The sequence below is a fragment of the Kogia breviceps genome, chromosome 4 (genome assembly GCF_026419965.1).
Source record: "Kogia breviceps isolate mKogBre1 chromosome 4, mKogBre1 haplotype 1, whole genome shotgun sequence".
Lineage (NCBI taxonomy): Eukaryota > Metazoa > Chordata > Mammalia > Artiodactyla > Physeteridae > Kogia > Kogia breviceps.
The window spans coordinates 174,613,872-174,631,905 of NC_081313.1; the positions used below are offsets into that span (position 1 = coordinate 174,613,872).

General features: G+C 55.5%; 1 protein-coding gene and 1 pseudogene across 4 annotated transcripts; both read left to right on the forward strand.

The window, feature by feature from the left end:
• The first annotated feature begins 323 nt into the window (after window positions 1-323).
• Window positions 324-16,008, forward strand: ELAVL3 (ELAV like RNA binding protein 3). 4 transcript variants are annotated; one of them, XM_067032734.1, is made up of 7 exons: window positions 324-771; window positions 7,733-7,952; window positions 8,237-8,340; window positions 11,880-12,033; window positions 12,224-12,449; window positions 13,204-13,242; window positions 14,997-16,008. In XM_067032734.1, the coding sequence occupies exons 1-7, from the start codon at window positions 763-765 to the stop codon at window positions 15,325-15,327; spliced, it is 1,083 nt and encodes a 360-aa protein (XP_066888835.1). In that variant the 5' UTR covers window positions 324-762; the 3' UTR covers window positions 15,328-16,008. The 4 variants fall into 4 exon arrangements, with proteins under 4 accessions (XP_066888835.1, XP_066888834.1, XP_058915772.2 ...); XM_067032733.1 differs by having other exon boundaries at window positions 326-771; window positions 14,976-16,008; XM_059059789.2 differs by having other exon boundaries at window positions 327-771; window positions 7,736-7,952.
• A 256-nt stretch (window positions 16,009-16,264) lies between these two features.
• Window positions 16,265-17,302, forward strand: LOC131755834 (uncharacterized; annotated as a pseudogene).
• The last annotated feature ends 732 nt before the right edge of the window (window positions 17,303-18,034 follow it).

Consider the following 18,034-nt stretch of genomic DNA (forward strand, 5'->3'; position numbering starts at 1 on the left):
AATACCTCCTCGCCCTCTTTGCTCCTCCAGCTCTGGGTGCTGGACAGAGGGGGACACTTCCTGTCTTCCGGGCAGAAAGCCCGCCCAAGAAAGGGCGCCAACGCAGGAAGTAGGATCCGTGAGGGCAAAAGGGCCCTAATCTGGCAACCCGAGGCCCCAGGATGTGCCTTCTGGGCGTGCGAAGTCCTGGCCAGCGCGCCCTCTCTTCCACCTGCCGCGCCGTCGGGCGCCGCGAGGAGGCGGGGCTCGGTTGCCGTAGCCAATAAACGACGCCGGCGCTGGCAGCTGCTGCTATAAAGGGCTGGGGGCGGCGGCGGCGCGGCCCAGAGCGCGGAGCGCGCAGCGCGGGCCGGAGGGAGGGAGGGAGGGCGGGCGAGGGGAGAGGACTGAACACCGGGGACCAGACGGGCCGGGCCGAGGGGCGGCGGCGAAAGGCAGAGCGCAGCGATCTCTGTCGGGAAAAGCAACCTCCTCGGGCCCCGCGGGGCCGCGCAGGGGGCGTTTTCAATCCCGCGCCCGCTCCCTCTTTCCATCCCCTGCCGCCCGCAGGCCACCCCGGGGCCCGGTTATCCGCGCGCGCGTACCCGGGCTCGGGCCCGTCCCCGGCCCTCGAGGGAGTCGCTTCCCTCACCGAGACCTCTGCAGCGGCCGCACCAGAGGCCGCCCGGGCAGGACCCCGGCGTGAGCATCCAGCGCCCCCGAAGGAGTGCACGACCCCCGGAGCCACCCTCAACACGGACCGCGCCCGCCGGGCACACAAGAATGGTCACTGTAGGTATTCCCCTGTCGCTGAGAGGGAACCTGGTCGGAGAGGGGTTAGGCAAAGGCTCCGAAGAGATGGGAGGGGGGGTAGGACCAGGCCTAGCTAGGCCCGGGTGGGGGGGTAGGACCGAGCCTCGGGGCCTGAGAGTGGACAGAGCCGCGCCCAGAGTGCTGGGGGCTCTAAGAGTCTAGCTTGAGAGGCCTTAGGGAATCGAGCTGCGATTCGGGGGACATCCTACGGCGCCCTGGGGGTTGGGATTGCCCCCCCTTCAGCAGGCCTGATGGGGGAGGGGACGCCGCGGCGTAGGATGCCTCCTCCATCCAGGCCCGGACCCAGCAGGCCTCCCAGGCAAACGCAGGGCCCCAATCACTGGTGCTGGGCCAGGACAAGGCGGCAAGGAGTCCCCGAGAGCCCCAGGGAAGGGGTGGCGTCGGATCGCGCGCCCTGGGCCTCGACCGCGCCCTGGATCCGGGCGTCTCGTCCTCAAGCCCGTCGACCTTGCGGCAAGCGGGGAGGGGAGAGGAGGGGGCGCGCCCGGCGGCCCCGCGGGCCCGCCGCCACCGCCGCCGCGTCCCTTTGTTTCTCGGCGCTTCTTCGCGGGCCGTAGCCTCGCGCGGGCGCCTCAGGCTGCGGGGAGGGGGAGGGGAGATGAGGGCTCGTAGCGGGTGCTCCGCCGCTCCTGGGCCCCCGCCCCCGGGGGATGGGGTAAGGGGCTCAGGCAGGCCCCCTGGGCCAGGTTCAGGCGCCCCACCCCGCCAGAGCTCTGGGCCGCGGGATGACCTTGAGCGCGCCCGCCCGCCCAAGCCACTCGCCCCGCGCTCGGGGCTTTCAGCAGCCACAGAGCTGGTCAGCTCCCGAGCGCCCGGCCACGCCCGGCCGCGCCCTTACTAACCACGCCCCTGCCCCGCCCATCTAGGCCCCGCCCCAGGGGCCCCAGGGGCCCTGCCTCTTCTGAGCCCTCGGATTTCCACTGGCAGCCCGGGCGTATCCCGGAGGCGGGGCTGGCCAATTCTAGACCCACCCCAGCTCCACCCCCGCCCCCGCCGCGCGACTCTGCTCCCCGCGCTGCCGAGCGTCCTTTGTCTGGTCCTGGCGCCGGGGCCTCCTTCTTCCGCTCTTTCTGTCTCTCGGGTCTCTGTGTGTGTGTCTCTGTACACTGTGTCTCTTCCTGGATCTCTTTTTCGAGTAGTAACGAGCACAGTGGGTGGGGGGATGCTCAGCACTCCCTCCACGCCTGGGCCTCTCCCCTACTAGACCCTGGGACCCACCCACCTGGCTCTGAGAAAGGCCAGAGAGAGACCACCCTTTTCTGCTGTGTGACCTCAGGGCAGCTCCTTCCCCTCTCTGTGCCTCACGCTGCTCACCCTGATGTAGGAACGTGAGCGAGGGCTCCTGAGGACCCTCAGCACCCCCACAGCAGTCCAGCATACATTGCTCCGATCTGTGCCCTCATTTGAGAAAGGGAAGCTGATGCACAAAGGGGAGAGGGTGTGGTCAGAGGTCACACAAGGGCCTTGAAGCCCTTGGAGTCCTGGTCACTCCAATGGAGAGTATTCAGGCAGAGACCTATCACAGGGACAGGCTGGGAGGAAGTGAGGGGATGAGTTGAGACAGTGAGGGCCCTGCATGGAGGGAGGAGGGCCCAGAAGTAGGAGGCTCACTTAGCACCACGTGGTGGCCCAGCCTTACCATGCATAGCCACTCAATGCCCTATTGTTGCCAGTACCCAGGCATCTGTCACTGTGACTAGGGCCAAGGGGGCACAGCTGGGGGCCAAGGGGGTCTGACACAGCAAGTAACCTCAGGTGTGTTCATTGCAAAATCCATGTCAGATGTTTGTATAATGGTGCAAAAGAGTTGGAGAAAGGGTGAGAGAGAGAGAGGGAGGGGGAGAAAGAGAAGCATTCAGAGGGGAGAGATGGACAGAGAGAGAAACTGAGGGGAAAAGAGGGAAAGAGAACCAGAAAGAGGGAGAGACCCAGAGGAAGAGCTGGAGAGAGTGGGAGGGGGGGTTCCCTTGCTCCATCTTTGATCTGCCTTCCTCCCCTCTGACTTCACCTCTCTATCCCTGTTCTGGGACAGCCCTCGAAGGTCCCTGTGATCCCTGTGTCATCCCAGGCCGCGCATTTGCCGTGGGCTGAGGAAGGGCGGGTGTGGCCTCCACCAATCCGATCCCCATTAGCAGCTCAGCCGGCTCAGCCTCGGAGGAAATGCGACACTGATCCCTCTAAGCTCTGGCACAGATGGGAGGGAGATGGGGTGCTGGTGAGATTAGTGGGCTGGGCCTCAAGATCCTGAGTGGGAACCCCCCAGTCACCTCTTAACCCCACCCAAGTTGAGGACAGCATTTCCGGGGGTGGAGGACCAGTAACCCTGTAGGCTCTAGGGTCATCAGATCAAGGGGTCAAACCCTAACACCATCACTACTACTTTCCTGTCATCCTGGGCAAGTCATAGGTCCCATTTACCCTCAATTTCTCCATCTGAGAAATGGAGATTATATCCAGCTTTCAGGGTGGTTGTGGAAAGGCAATGAAAACAGCACAGGCTCAGGTCCTGGCACATAGTAGGGCTTCCAAAGCTGGGGTCTGATGTGTTCTGAAACAGTGGCTTATGTACTGCTGATTGTTTTTGGGGCTCCCATAATATACATTATCAACCAATCACAAAATTCTAGCTCGCTGAGCCCAGACAGGAATTCAGACTCCATCTCCCCATACATGGGGGACCTCTGTGCACTATCTTTAGTAGTGGGATAGAGACCTAGAGAGGCAACATGAGTGTCAGAGGATACACAGGAGGGTGGAGCCAGCAGCTGGCATATGGTGGCACCTAGTAAATATTTGTTGAGTTGAATGAGCAGACTCGGCCAACAAAGTGGGTTTATTTTTGTTCGTTTGTTTATTCTTTTTGGTTTGTTTATTTATTTTTAAATTTATTTATTTTTGGCTGCGCTGGGTCTCCATTGCTGTGCGCGGGCTTTCTCTAGTTGCAGCGAGCAGGGGCTGCTCTTCGTTGCAGTGCGCGGGCTTCTCATTGCGGTGTCTTCTCTTGTTGCAGAGCATGGGCTCTAGGTGCACGGGCTTCGTTGCTCCGCGGTATGAGGGATCTTCCCGGACCAGGGCTCGAACCCATGTCCCCTGCATTGGCAGGCGGATTCTTAACCACCGCGCCACCAGGGAAGCCCCCAAAGTGGGTTTAAATGTAGTGTTGCCCGGGGCTTGGCATAGAGTGGGTGCTCAGCTTTGCTTTGCTTTATTGTTATTATTTTATTTAATCAGCCTTTTCATTGAGAGTGGGCTCTAGAGTCTAAACCCTGAATTGGAATTCTTGGTCCACCTTTTACATGCTACCCAAACTTGTGCAAATCCCTCCTCCTTCAATGAGACTCGGTTTTCTCATCTGTTAAATGAAGAAAAGAGTCCCATAACATTCAATTTTGGGAGAACTGCCTGGAAATGTTCACATAAAGAATTCTGGCTGGCACATAGCAGGCCCTCAATACATGGCCATGTTGTTCGTAAAGTATTAATGTTACAGGACCAGGATGCAGATGTGTGGAGGGTACATTACTGCTATATTTCAGGCGCCTGTGGCAGACATTGCTAAGCAACCCAGTTTGTGTTCCTGGTGAGCCTGGTTGTGGCTTCAGAATAATCCTCCAGGGAATTCCCCCGGTGGTCCAGAGGTTAGGATTCTGCACTCTCACTGCCGAGGGCCTGGGTTCAATCCCTGGTCTGGGAACTAAGATCCCATAAGCCACATGGCGTGGCCAAAAATGGAAGAAAGAAGAAGAAGAAGAATCCTCCAGGCAGCTCCCCCAGACAGCCACTCCCAGCCAAATGGAGCTGCAGGGGAGTTGACCCTCTGTACTATCCTTTAAATAAGAATAAATGAAAAGGAAACAGAAGCCCAAAGAAGAGCTAAGTTTGTCTCTGAAGACATACAGCTATATGGTGGCAGAGCTGCCCCCAATGTATCGGCCAGTCATTAAAAACGGCTCTGAAGTCCAACATATCCAGGTTTGAAATCAATTTCCCCATTTATATCACCCAACGTCTCTGAGTTATTTCCCTGGTACCTGACACGGTAGGTGTCAATGGAGCAGGATGATTATTAATAGCAGCATTATGAGGCAGGGCTTGTCTTGTGGACAAGACAAGCCCGCTTCCACTTCTCATGACTGTCTGTGTCAGACATAGCTAACTGATCCCAGAATGCTTTCCAGCTGCACCCACAATTGGCTTTAGATGGGTCTCTGGTCACTATGCTGGTGATTTGGAGTTTTCAACAAAGTGGAGCAGAGGTCGTAGCATAAATACCGTTAAGTAGCATACCTGAGGACACACAGCTGGGAAGTGTTAGAGTCAGCACTAGTCTTGGTTGGCAGTGGCAGTTGGAAATACAGATGCCCAATCAGAAAAGCTCATGCACAAATCCCTGTTTCACCATTTATGGGTTGCATGATCTTTGGTAATTTTTCAAACATCTCTGAACCTCACTTTCCTCATCTGTTGTCTTACTCAGCTCAGGCTGACTAAAATACCATAAACTGGGTAGCTTAAACAACAGACACGTATTTCTCATAGCTCTGGAGGCTGAGAAGTCCAAGATCAAGGCGTGGGCTGATTCGGCTCCTGGTGAGGGCAGGCTTCCTGGTTTGTAGACAGCTGTGTTATCACTGTCTTCATATGGTGGAGAGAGAGAGATCTTCTCTCTCCCGTCCCTTTTTATAAGGCTCCACCCTCATGACCTAATAACCTTCCAAAGGCCCCACCTCCAAATACCACTGCACTGGAGAGCAGGGTTTCAAGATATGAATTTGGAGGGGCACAAGCATTTAGTCCATAGCATCTCTTAAGCAGGGGTAATAAAACCCTCCTCCTTTCAGAGTGGTGAAAAAGAAAAGAAACATTCCCTGTAGAGGGCGTTGCACTGTGCCTGGCTGGCACATAGTATGTGCAATATTTGAGAACAATTATGGTATTGAATTTTGGGGCAGGGATGGCTGAGATGATGTGTACCTGCTGGCTCTTTCTAATTCTGTGGCCACAACAGATATTGCTAATCAATCACAGTCATCTTTCCTGCTGAAACTGAATATAGCTTTAAATCCTTCTTAATTCATCCGTCTAGGAAGACTCTACCAATCTATTCGGGTTTCTAGGTAAGAGCAACCTATTCACCAACTGTGACAGAGGAGAAGACCTAAGGAAATGCTGGCTACTTTCCCTTCCCATGCCCATGACAGACAATACCAATCAATCCCAGCACTCTTTCGTTCTGAGCCCAGATATGGCTTTAAAATTCTTCTCTGCATGGCCCTTAAGATAGCCATTACTAATTGTTTTGAATTTTCGGCAAAGTGAATCAGAGGCCCTAGGAGGATAAGGAGCATATACAAGGACACACAGCAAAGAGTTATCAGAGCTGGTACCTGCCTGGTTGACTGTCATAGAGAATGGTAGAGTGGTCTTCAGGTCTAGACAGGTCTGCGGTTGCATTCCAGTGCCACCACTGATATGCTGTGTGACTTCAACAAGTTCCTTAACATCTCGGAGCCTCAAGTTCCTTATTTGTCATAGCATAATAAACTTCTACCTGAGCTTCTGTGTGAATTAAATTTTAAAAAAGCATATCTTCCCAAATATAGAGGTTAAACATCCTAAACAAAGAACTGTAAAAAATTTGGAAAATCAAACAATGTATATAAACAAAACTGCAACATGACCAAGTTTAGTTTAGCTTAGGAAAGTTGACAATATTGGAAAATCAATTAATGTAATTTATTACATTAACATATTAAAGCAAGCTTCCCTGGTGGTGCAGTGGTTAAGAATCTGCCTGCCAGGGGACACAGGTTTGATCCCTGATCTGGGAAGATCCCACATGCTGTGGAGCAACTAAGCCCATGCACCACAACTACTGAGCCTGCACTCTAGAGTCTGCATGCTGAAACTACTGAAGCTGCACGCCTAGAGCCCATGCTCCACAACGAGAAGCCACCACAATAAGAAGCCCACACACCACAGCCAAGAGTGGCCCCTGCTCGCCACAACTAGAGAAAGCTGCACACAGCAACGAAGACCCAACGCAGCCATAAATTAATTAATTAATTTTTAAAAATAAAAATAAAAAGCCCTCTTCCCTATCTGTTAAAAAAATATTGAAGCAAAAAATCATCTCAATAGATGCAGGAAAAGATATTCAATAAATTTCAATATCCATTCCTTAAAAAAATATCTTAAGATACTAGGAATAAAATTAAACATTCTTAACTTGATAAAGGCCATCTGCCAAAAACCCTATAGTAAAGATCATATTTAGCTGTGAAATGTTTAAAGCATTTCTTTTAATGTCAAGAATAAAGAAGCCAATGTCACAATGTAGCCCCTGCAATAAGACAAGAAAAATAAATAACAGGTAAAGATTGGAGATGAAGAAATAAAACTGTCATTATATTTGCAGGTGTTATTATGATATACATAAAAAACCAAAAATGGCTCTGGAAAACCTGTGGGGGTAAATTATGCATGAAGCAAAAGAAACATTAACACATTTGGGATAGGTATTACATTTTGTGGGAAGAGCAAAGTACATGGTCAGGGATGGGATTATGAGGGCTTCAAAGCTAATAAAAATGTTGTAATTCTTATTCTGAATACAAAGTATTCAGAATTAATTTCATTATTCTAAAAATGCAGACTGGCTTTAGACAAACAGGCAAGCATACGTGCAAATGGGCATACATGGCATTAATATATGGACTTTTTCAGACTAAAATCACCTGTAAAGTATTTTGCCCAGTGCTCAAGAAGTGGAAGGGGCTATAAGAATAATACCTTATCCCCTCTGTATGTTCAAGCCTATGCAGACCTGATTGATCTGTCACCACCAAGCCCCTCCTCACTCCCACTGGTCCCTGGTGTGGGAACTGGGCCGTGAGTGGGTGCGGCCTGTTGTCTCCAGCAGATACTCGGGGCCATGGAGTCTCAGGTGGCGGGGGGCCCGGCTGGCCCGGCCCTGCCCAACGGGCCACTCCTTGGTACAAACGGAGCCAGTGATGACAGCAAGACCAACCTCATCGTCAACTACCTGCCCCAGAACATGACCCAGGATGAGTTCAAGAGTCTCTTCGGCAGCATTGGTGACATTGAGTCCTGCAAGTTGGTTCGGGACAAGATCACAGGTGTGGCTGCTGTCAGGTGGGGGTGGGGATAGGGGACAGAGGTGGTAGCCTCAGGAGTACAGGTGTGGTGTAGAGACAGGTGTGACCCCAGGTGGGAGGTGATGGGAGCAGGTGGGACCCTGGGGGGTCTCAGTTGTCCTCGGGATATGGCAGTACTCTGGGGGAACAAATAAGGGTGGAATCTTGGTTCTCATAACCTTGAGGGGGGTGGTCAGTCTCTCAGGCCTGGGTCTGGGAGGACACTGGCAGGTCCAGGGAGGTCATCGTCCTGGTCCTGCCTGCAGGGCAGAGCCTCGGCTACGGGTTTGTGAACTACTCTGACCCCAACGATGCAGACAAAGCCATCAACACCCTCAACGGCCTCAAACTGCAGACGAAGACCATCAAGGTCAGCGCCCTCGTTCCCCACTGCCACCCATCCCTGTGACTGCCCATCTTGGCTGTGCCCATTTCCTCTTTATTACCGCCCACCTGGACTGACCCTTTCACGGCCACCCAGCCCCCCACGACCATACCTCCCCATACATCCATTCCCCCCACTGCTGCCCATCCTCCCCCATGGCTCATCCCCTAAGGGGTTCAAATCAATCCCCAAAGGCTTTCTGGCTGGGGCCCTGGAGCCAATGGCTCTGCTCTCTGAACCTCAGTTTCCTCTCTTGTCAATGGGGAGATGATCAGCCCCACATTCTCCGGCAACTCAAGGAGTCAGCCAGGCCCTGGAGGTACCCACCCCCTCAGCAGTAGGAGAGAGTGACCAGGGTCTGGTGGGCAGCCCTCTCCTTGTCTTTGTCATGGAAATGGGGGAGAGGTGGGGGCCCATCTGCCATCTGGAGCCTAACTAGGGTCTGGGAGGGTGGGATTAGGGGTGGGCCCTTCCCCCACCTTTGTACAATGCCCCTCGCCCCATGACCTCCCCTCTCAGCAGCTGCAGCTGGGACCCTGCGAGCCCAGGTTCCCGGGGGGCCGTGGCGGGTGCAGGGAATCACCATGGAAACCCCCTCTCTAGGTTTGCCTGTGGGTGTCTGGGCTCCGCCCCACAAATCTGCTCCTGAACCCTGGGGGAGGCTGGGCTGGGGAGGACGCCCATCTGGCCCCCAGTTTGCCATGGGAACAGAGGTGCCGGAATCTCTTCCTCTCCTTGGTGTGGAGGCTGACAAGGGCCTGATGGGTCCCTCCATGGCCAAGTAGACCCAGAAGCCCCCAGGTTGTGAGAGTGGACCCTAGTGATGAACTGTATGACCCAGAGGGCCACTGTGTGCGTGTGATGTGGTGCGTGTGTTGGGGGGGGACCCTGAGCTATAAGACATGGTGTTTGTAGGACCCCGTGGCTATGTGAGTGGCTGTTACCACGTGGGTCCAGCTGTTATAGACAAGGGTGTGTCACCTTGTGTCTGTGAGATGTGGTGTTTATTTGACGGGTGCTTTGTGATGCACTGCGACTCCAGCTGTGACCTGGTGGGGCTGCGTGGGTGTGTCTGGCTGTGACAGGGTGTTTGTGTGTTACGGTGAAGTTGTGTGGGTGTGTCTACTTGTGCCCCATTCAGGATGGGACGTGTGTGACATTGAGGGCTTGTGCAGTGGTGTGACAGGTGTGTGGTTCTGTGACTCTTCCTGCAATTATCCCAGACCCCCAGAGTCACCATGAATGTGGTGGTGGCCTTGTGTCACCCTCCTGCTGGTGTAGTCACCATAGCTGTGCAGTGAATACCGCAGCGTGGCCCTCTGTGTGTGTGTATGTGCGTGCGTGTGCATCTGCCTGGGTGGCTGTGGTGTGTGGTTGGTCCTGACTAGGTGTTCCAGCAGATTCTGCCCAAAATAGTTCCAGCCACTCATCGTGTGCCAGGCCCCATGCTAGTGAGGGGGTGTGGGAGGAGCCCATACCCAGCTGAGGGACCTGGGTCAGCCCATGTCATGGAAGGATGGGAAAGGCCCCTGAACACTTACTCTGTGCCTCAGATGACCCCTGACCCCAAAACCCACCCCGGAGCTGAGGCTCCCCTCCCCTCTCCCCCCAGCTCCAATCCATCAACAAGTCCTAACCCCTCAAAACTCACAGCCCCACGGGGTAGGGGAGAGTGGAAACCATCAAATATATGGCCATAAATTTTCATTATTATTACAGAAATAATAGCAGCTGTGGTGTTTGTCTTTTTTCTGGAGGACCCCAGGTGTGCACAACTGCATCAGTTAGAATCCCCCTGCCCCCACCCCATGAACACCCTCACCACCCATCCGCCCTTGGCCCAATTTATTCATTTTGTTCGTTTTTTAATTAGTTATTTCTAATGAAGTAACATGTCCTCACAACTCACCACCCCAAACAAAAGCCAGACCCTTTACGATGACCCCCATCTACCCAGAGGTTAATTTAGAAGAAACGGAGAATAGACATCAGCAGAAATAAGGGGGAACGGAGCTTATCCCACCTCGCCTCCCCTGCCAGCTCTGGGTCACCCTGTTAGTGTTTAGGGGTGGGCCCTCCGGACCATGTTTCCAGGACATTGATAAACACACAATGAGATGGGGTCACACAATACTCGCTGCTCTGTAAATGGACTTTTCTTTCCCCCACTTTACAATACTCACCACTGTTTCGGGGAAATAAATATACACGTCCACCATTTTTTAAACAGCTGCAGAGAGTTTCATTGTTGGGCTGGACCATAATTAATGACATGAATCGAAGGATCGTACTAAAACGTGTCTAATTCACAGCTGAGAGAAGGGCTTTGACAGAGAGTAACAGGGATAAGGGTGGAGGACCAAATTCAGATGGGAAAGGACAGGAAGGATATTTCAACTGAGACTTGGAGAAGAAAAACAAGGAAGAGAGTTGCAAGCACAGCGAACAGCAAGTGCAAAGGCCCTGAGGGTGAAGCACACCTAGTGTGTTTGGGGAACGTGGAGGAGGCCCTTGTGCCTGGAATAGAGATGTGGAGGGGAACGGTGGGCAGAGATGAGGGTAGGGGGGTGATGGGGCAGGTCGTGCAGGGCCTTGTGGCCCTGGGAAGCACTTTAACTCAGGAAGGTGGGAGCCATGGAGGGTTCTAAGCAGAGGAGAGATGTGACCTGGCTCAGATGCTCACAGGTGCCCCCTGGCTGCTGTGGGGGGAACAGCCTGTGGGGGACGAGGGTGGAGCAGGGAACCAGGGCAGAGACTGCTGCACTGGTCTGGGTGAGCAATGGTAGGGCAGTGGAAATGGGGAGAAGTGTGTGAATTCTATCCAGATAATGAGGAAGGTGGAGCTGACAGGATGGATGGTGGTTGGATGCGGGTGTGACAGACAGGCATCGAGGACAACCCGAGGCTGGGGACCTGAGCACCCAGGAGGACAGACCTGTCATTACTGAGTTAGGGCAAGTCGGGGGTGCTGAGTGTGATCCCCCATGAGGCCTCCTCGTGAGGTATCTGAAGGCGGGTGTCACGCAGGTGTGCAGCTCAGGGGCCAGGCCCATGCTGGGCTCGGACATTTGGGAGTTGTCAGGGTTGAGCTGGGCTCTTAAGATGTGAGGGGTCCAGTGTAGTCGGGAAGAGAAGGGGCCAGCATCCCAGGTTCACTTTCCAAGGGAGTGGGACGTGTCACTGTTGATGGAATATCCAGCCTGAGAACATGAGCTAGAGATGTGAGGGTCCCTGAGGCCCCCAGGGAGACATGTGACCCCCAAGGGCGCTGCTCCTTTGACCTCGGATGACAGGTCCCTCTCACCGCTCTACGCGGGCAGGGCCACGCTGTCTTGGTCACAGCCCCATCCCCTCCCCCAAGCCCTGGTTGAACCCACCCACCACCCATGGTGACTACTCGCGGTATTTGTTGAATAAACGGATGAGGGATTTGTGTTGCTCAGTGGCGGTTTGAATGTGGCCTCTCCCTCCCCATTTGAAATGGGTCTTGCCCTCACCCCTGTCCGCCTGACCCCCTCCCCCAGGTGTCCTATGCCAGACCCAGCTCCGCCTCCATCCGGGATGCGAACCTGTACGTCAGCGGGCTCCCCAAGACCATGAGCCAGAAAGAGATGGAGCAGCTCTTCTCCCAGTACGGCCGCATCATCACTTCTCGCATCCTGGTGGACCAGGTCACAGGTCAGGCGGCCGGCGAGAGTGCACCTGGCGGGGGGGCCGGAGGGGGGCGCTGGGCTAAGACGCCCAGGTGGGACCAGAGTGGAGAAACCGGAAACAGCAGCGAGGAAGGGGGCGGGGTCACGCAGGAGGGGCGGGAGCGGGGTCACGCAGGGAGGGGGCGGTTCCGCATGACGCCCTCGTGCTCCGACAGGTGTCTCTCGGGGTGTGGGATTCATCCGCTTTGACAAGAGGATCGAGGCCGAGGAGGCTATCAAAGGACTGAACGGGCAGAAGCCGCTGGGTGCGGCCGAGCCCATCACGGTCAAGTTTGCCAACAACCCGAGTCAGAAGACCGGGCAGGCCCTGCTCACTCACCTCTACCAGTCCTCCGCCAGGCGCTACGCAGGCCCCCTGCACCATCAGACACAGCGCTTCCGGTGAGCCCCTTGCTGCTCCCTGCCCCCCCTCCGGACGTCCCAGACCCCCAGGGCCGGGTGCCCTAGGCTTGCAGGTGCCCTCGCCGAACCCCATTCCTGCAGGGCGGAGAGAAACCAGGGCGGAAGGGGAAACGTGGGGGTCTGTCAGATGCTGAGGCCAGACCCTTGTATACAGCAGGCGCTCCATGTGTGCAGGCCGCTAAGAGTGGCATTATTGGCGTCAGTAGTTTTAGAATCACCTGACCAGGCCCAGCTCTGACTGCCAACCCACCCCTCCCCCACCCCGGCAAGGGCACGTGGCTTCAGCTCCCTGCTGGCCAGGCACCCTTACTTTTTCTGCGCAGCGACCCCGTGAGGACAGAACTTGTCCTCATTTTACGGACGGGGACCCTGAAGCTCAGAGAGGCGTTGTCACTTGCCTGGCCCAGGCACTTTGGAGAAGAAACTTCCCTTCTCGGGACCCAAGCCCCGGATTGGGGCGTGGGGGGGCAGGCGAGCAGGGCTGGGTGGCCGGGAGGGGGAGGATGAGGATGCCAGGGCAAGCTGGGCAGCAGCAGGGCAGGCAAGAGGCGGTGCCCGAGTGACCACGGTTCCGTGCCAGGCAGTGTCCAGCCTGGCGGGGAGCAGGCAGGCGGGGGCAGGGCTGGCACTGCTGGATGGCTGGGTGGGGGCGGGGAGGGCAGGCTGGCTGCCTGGCGTCACAGCCAGGGGTGTGCCCAGAAGCCAGCAGTGACCACCCCTTCTGCCTCCACAGGCTGGACAATTTGCTCAACATGGCCTACGGAGTCAAGAGGTAACAGTGCCCCCGCCCCACTGCCCCCAGCCCCTCGCCGTCCTTCCTTGGACCCTTTTGCCCTTATGGCCCCCCTCCCCCACCTCCCCCCCCAGGACCGCCCCTGTCTGGGCATAGTGTGGCCATTAAGAGATCTGGAGGCTCTTGAGCCTACTAAATGCCTAGAAAGTGCTACTACAGAATCTGGATCTGGTGGGGGGGGGCTGTCTGCGGCCTTCTCCGCCCCATTGAAAGGCAGGCAGTGTTGACCGGGTCACAGCTGTGCCCCCACTGGCCACTATTGATCATCTTTGCTGAGGGTCACAGAATGCCTCCTTCTGCCTCATAGCTGGGGGTGAACCTTTAGGCCCCCCACCCACTCCATTGTCCACATCCCTGATCCTCTGAAGGTCCCCGTGTTTATAGCATCAAGAGCTATTGAGCACATGCTGAGTGCCAGGAGCTTGGCTCTGGGCTGGGGAGCCAGCGTGGCCCGGCCAGACTTGGCCCCTGGTGGAGATGGAATGATACTGAGCGTGGTGCTTGGCACGGAGTGCAGGCTGACTCAGTTTTAAAAGGCGGTGTCTCTTATGATTATGGTTACTGTTATTACTTATTTCAGTCCACTGGGGAAGGAGACAGTGGAGATGAACCGTGATCTGGGCTGTGAAGGGGGCAGGAGACGGGGTGATAAGGATCCAGCGGAGACATCTCTCAGGAGACAGGGCCAGAGCAGAACTGGAGTTCCTGGCAGCAAGAACGGCTTGTGCAAAGGCCAGGAGGAGGGAGTGAGAGCCCAGTGATCAAATGAACGGCTCAGGAAGGCAGGGAGCCAATGCCCCTTCACTCATTCGTTCACTCCACAGACCCCACCCCCACCCCCCGAGGGCCTCCTGGTGCCGGGAGCTGTTCTGGGCCGGGACACCGAGGGAATAGAACCTTGCAGGGAAGATGGAGCTGAGAATAAATACATGATTTAAATAGAAAAAGGCCTGGGGACTTCCCGGGTGGTCCAGTGGTTAAGGCTCTGAGCTTCCACTGCAGGGGGCACTGGTTCGATCCCTGGTCAGGGAACTAAGATCCCACATGCCGCGTGGTGAGGCCAAACAATACATACATACATACATAGGAAAAGGCCAGAGAGGGCCAGAGAGCGGAGGTGGCCACTTTATGAGTCAAAGGAGACCACCCCGGGGAAGTGACAGCTGAGCTGAGACCTGAATAACGAGACAGGGTGCTTAAAGGCCTCGCTCGCACCCTGGTTCCAGCGCTGCCCTTCCAGGTGGGCCTCCACCTGGCAGGATGGCCTGTGGAGCAAAAGGGGCAGCATTGCCAAGGGCAGGATCAGGGTGGTGCCCGAGTGGGGGTGAGGGCAGGAGTTGGGTGGGAAGAGGCGTCAAGGGAAGGGTGGTGTCCAGGTGTGGGGAGGGGGTCAGGGTCAACAGGGCTGAGGACCAGGTAGGGTATAAGATCAGGGAGTCAGGGTGGATAGGGGCTCAGGGCAAGATCGCAGGTGAGGACCTAACATTCAGGGAGGGTCAGAGGTCAGGACAGGGCTCCAGGTCAGGATGGAGATCGGGAGCTGGTGTATCAGAGTGGCTCAGAGTCTGGGGCTTAAGGCGGGGTCACAGATGGAGGTCACGGGGCCAAGGCAGAGGTCACACAGTCCCGAGGTCTCCACACGGTCAGAGGTCATGACAGGGTCAGGGGGCATGCCGGGGGTAAGGGCAGAGCCCGCGTGACCCCCAAAGTAGTCCCCTGTCGCTCATCGCCAGGTTCTCACCCATCGCCATCGACGGCATGAGTGGTCTCGCGGGCGTGGGCCTGTCAGGGGGTGCGGCGGGCGCTGGCTGGTGCATCTTCGTGTACAACCTGTCTCCGGAGGCAGATGAGAGTGTGCTGTGGCAGCTGTTCGGGCCCTTCGGGGCAGTCACCAATGTCAAGGTCATCCGCGACTTTACCACCAACAAGTGCAAGGGCTTCGGCTTCGTCACCATGACCAACTATGACGAGGCGGCCATGGCCATCGCCAGCCTCAACGGCTACCGCCTGGGCGAGCGCGTGCTGCAGGTGTCCTTCAAGACCAGCAAACAGCACAAGGCCTGAGCCACCGCCGCCCTCCCCACCCTTCCCGGGCAGCAGAGACAGAGAGAGAGAGCGAGAGAGAGAGAGAGAGAGAGAGATTGAGAGAGAGAGAGATTGAGAGAGAGAGACAGGGGCCCGAGAGAGACAGCGCAGGCAGACCACGGACGGCACGAGGGCCCCGTGTCCCTGCAGAAGCCACAGGGTGAGCACTCGGTGGGAGGGTCTGCAGGGAATGGGAGGGCTCCTGGGGGTCCCCCACCCCGTCCTCCTGCCCCTCCCCCCCAGGCTGGGCTGTTCACTCTCTCGTCTTGGTTTTGTTCATGGTGAAGGTTTTTGTTTCCTTTTTCGGCTAAAGCGAAAGCAGAGATGTGCCCCCAGCCCACCCTCAACCACCCTCCGTGGATGGCTTGGAGAAGGGGTGCTGGGGGTGCCCTCCCAGGCCCCCTTGCCCAGGCCTCCCCAACACCTAGGTGAGCCTGAGAGGGGGGAACAGGTTTAAAAATCCCCAAAAAAGCGAAACGTGAGAGGGGTGTGGGCATCCCTGGCCCAGAGCCCCTTGGTGGGATGTGAGGGGTAGGGGGAGGGGCTGGAAACAGAAACACAATGAAAAACAGGGGGGGTGGGAGGGGAAGAAAAACTCTATTTTTGTAAAAAGGGAAAAAAGACCTCGTGGAGAATTTTTACTGGGGATTCTTGAACTTGAAAAAAAAAACACAAAAAAAGACAAAAAAAAAAAAAAGAAAATATTTTGGCAGGTTATGTTTACCAACTGGGGCAGGGGCAGGGAGCAGGGCTTAGGAGCTGAGGGTCCACGGGGCCACACAGAGAAACACAGCCACGCAAAGACACACAGGGGCACACCCCCACACACACCCCCTCCAGGGATACACAGCAGCACAGACGGACCCAGAGACACGCCTCAGGAACTCCCTGGCCCAATTCAGACACGTAGACAAACACACGTATAAACGACAGACGTCTGAAGTATGGGGCTATGTAAATGTGGCCATGGTGGACGTGGGCAAATGCGGCCACAGGCAGATGTGGACACTGGTGAATGTGGCCGGGGACAAATGTGGACACGTGGATATGGGAACATTTCCACATGTGCCTGTGGCCACATGGAAGTGGAGACAGTTACATTTGGACACACAAATCTAGACACCCAGTCATGGAGAAACATAGCCACAATACCCAGAGACACACAGACATGCCCACAGCATCCCTCAGGCCCAGGCGAGAGGTCACAGCCCAGAGCCCAGCCCAGTCCATAGCCCACTTCCTCCAGCGAGGCCGGCCCGCCCCTCCTCCTGGCACTCAGCCCCGCTCGCCCCTGCCCCAGGTTCTCTGCAGAGCTCTCTCCTGGCTCCTTAATGGTCCCTGCCGCCCACGAACACAGGCGTGCACACACAGCGTCCATACATCCAGACACACGATACCTCGTTGTCCTTTTGGCATCATGGTGGGCTGGAGGCAGCCCACCCAACGCTTGAGGCCAAAGGACCCCCATCCCTGGGGCTGAGCCTCCCTGGGCCGAGGCCCTGGCCCACGAGGCCAAAGGGGGGGCCAGGAGTGGCCAGGCCACTCCAGAGCCTCCCCAGCAGCAAGTGCCCCGACACTCCCCACCAGGCCCAGGGTGGATGGGCCCAGGGGCCCAGCCCCGCATTCCCTTTCCGTCCACTCGTCACCCCCTTTCAGTTTGTTGGGTTTTTCCGTCTTTCCAGATCGGTGAGGGCAGTGGACGCAGCCCCTCTCCCGAGCCCCGGCCTTGGCTTCTGTCTGGACTTTCCATCCCCCTAGTTTTCACTCTTTGTAAAAAAAAAAAAAAAAAAAAAAATCCAACAGAAGCCAAAAGCCGGAGCCCCCTGGGAGCCCTTGAAGCCCCCACCCCCCGCAGAGGGCCCAGTCAGAACTGAGAATGGCGAACCCCGATTTTAGCCTCAGTGCCCTTTCTGTGGTGTCCCTGCGTTTGGTGTCTGGCCATGGCCCCATCTGACTGCCCAGCTCTCTCTCCCCCACCCCTCCCGGTGTTGTTATTAAACGTCTGTGGAGCTTCTGCTGCAAGGAACAAAAAGAAAAAAAAAAAAATCAAAAAAGCGACAAAAAAACACAAACAGAAGAGAAAAAAAGCGACAAAAAAAAAAAGGAAGAGAAAAACAAAACAAAACAAAACCACACACACAGAAGAGATTTAAAAAAAAAAAAAAAGGAAAAAAAAAAAACAACAAAACAGACATAAACTGGCACCAGTTAACTTTCTTGTACTTTTTTGCCGAATTGAGCTTCTTGTAGTTTTAACTTATTGCTATGTTAACTATTTATCCTCCTTGTTGCCCTGTAAGGACATTTGTGTATATTTCTGTTCCTTCATCCAGTTTGCAAGTTTAAAGGAACCACGATGTTCTCTTTGTTTCTTTAAGTTTTGCCGAGACGTGGTTATGCCTAATTTATTTATAAAAGGGGAAGTGGAATCATTAAAGTAATAATAATTATTAATAACAGTAATGGTAGCCGAGCGGCGCCCTGGGGGACCTGTGCTCTGCAGGGCGGTCCCCACGGCCAGCGACGTCCGGGGTCTTAATGGGATTATTTTTGCTCGTCTTGAGAATTTTTTCAGTCCTATTTAGCTGGTGAAACCCTAGCTTGTTCTTGATACACAAACCTATTTATTCTTGTGGTTTTTAAGTCCTCCCCAACCTCCCCGCTCCCCTCCAGCAGGGCAGGCCCC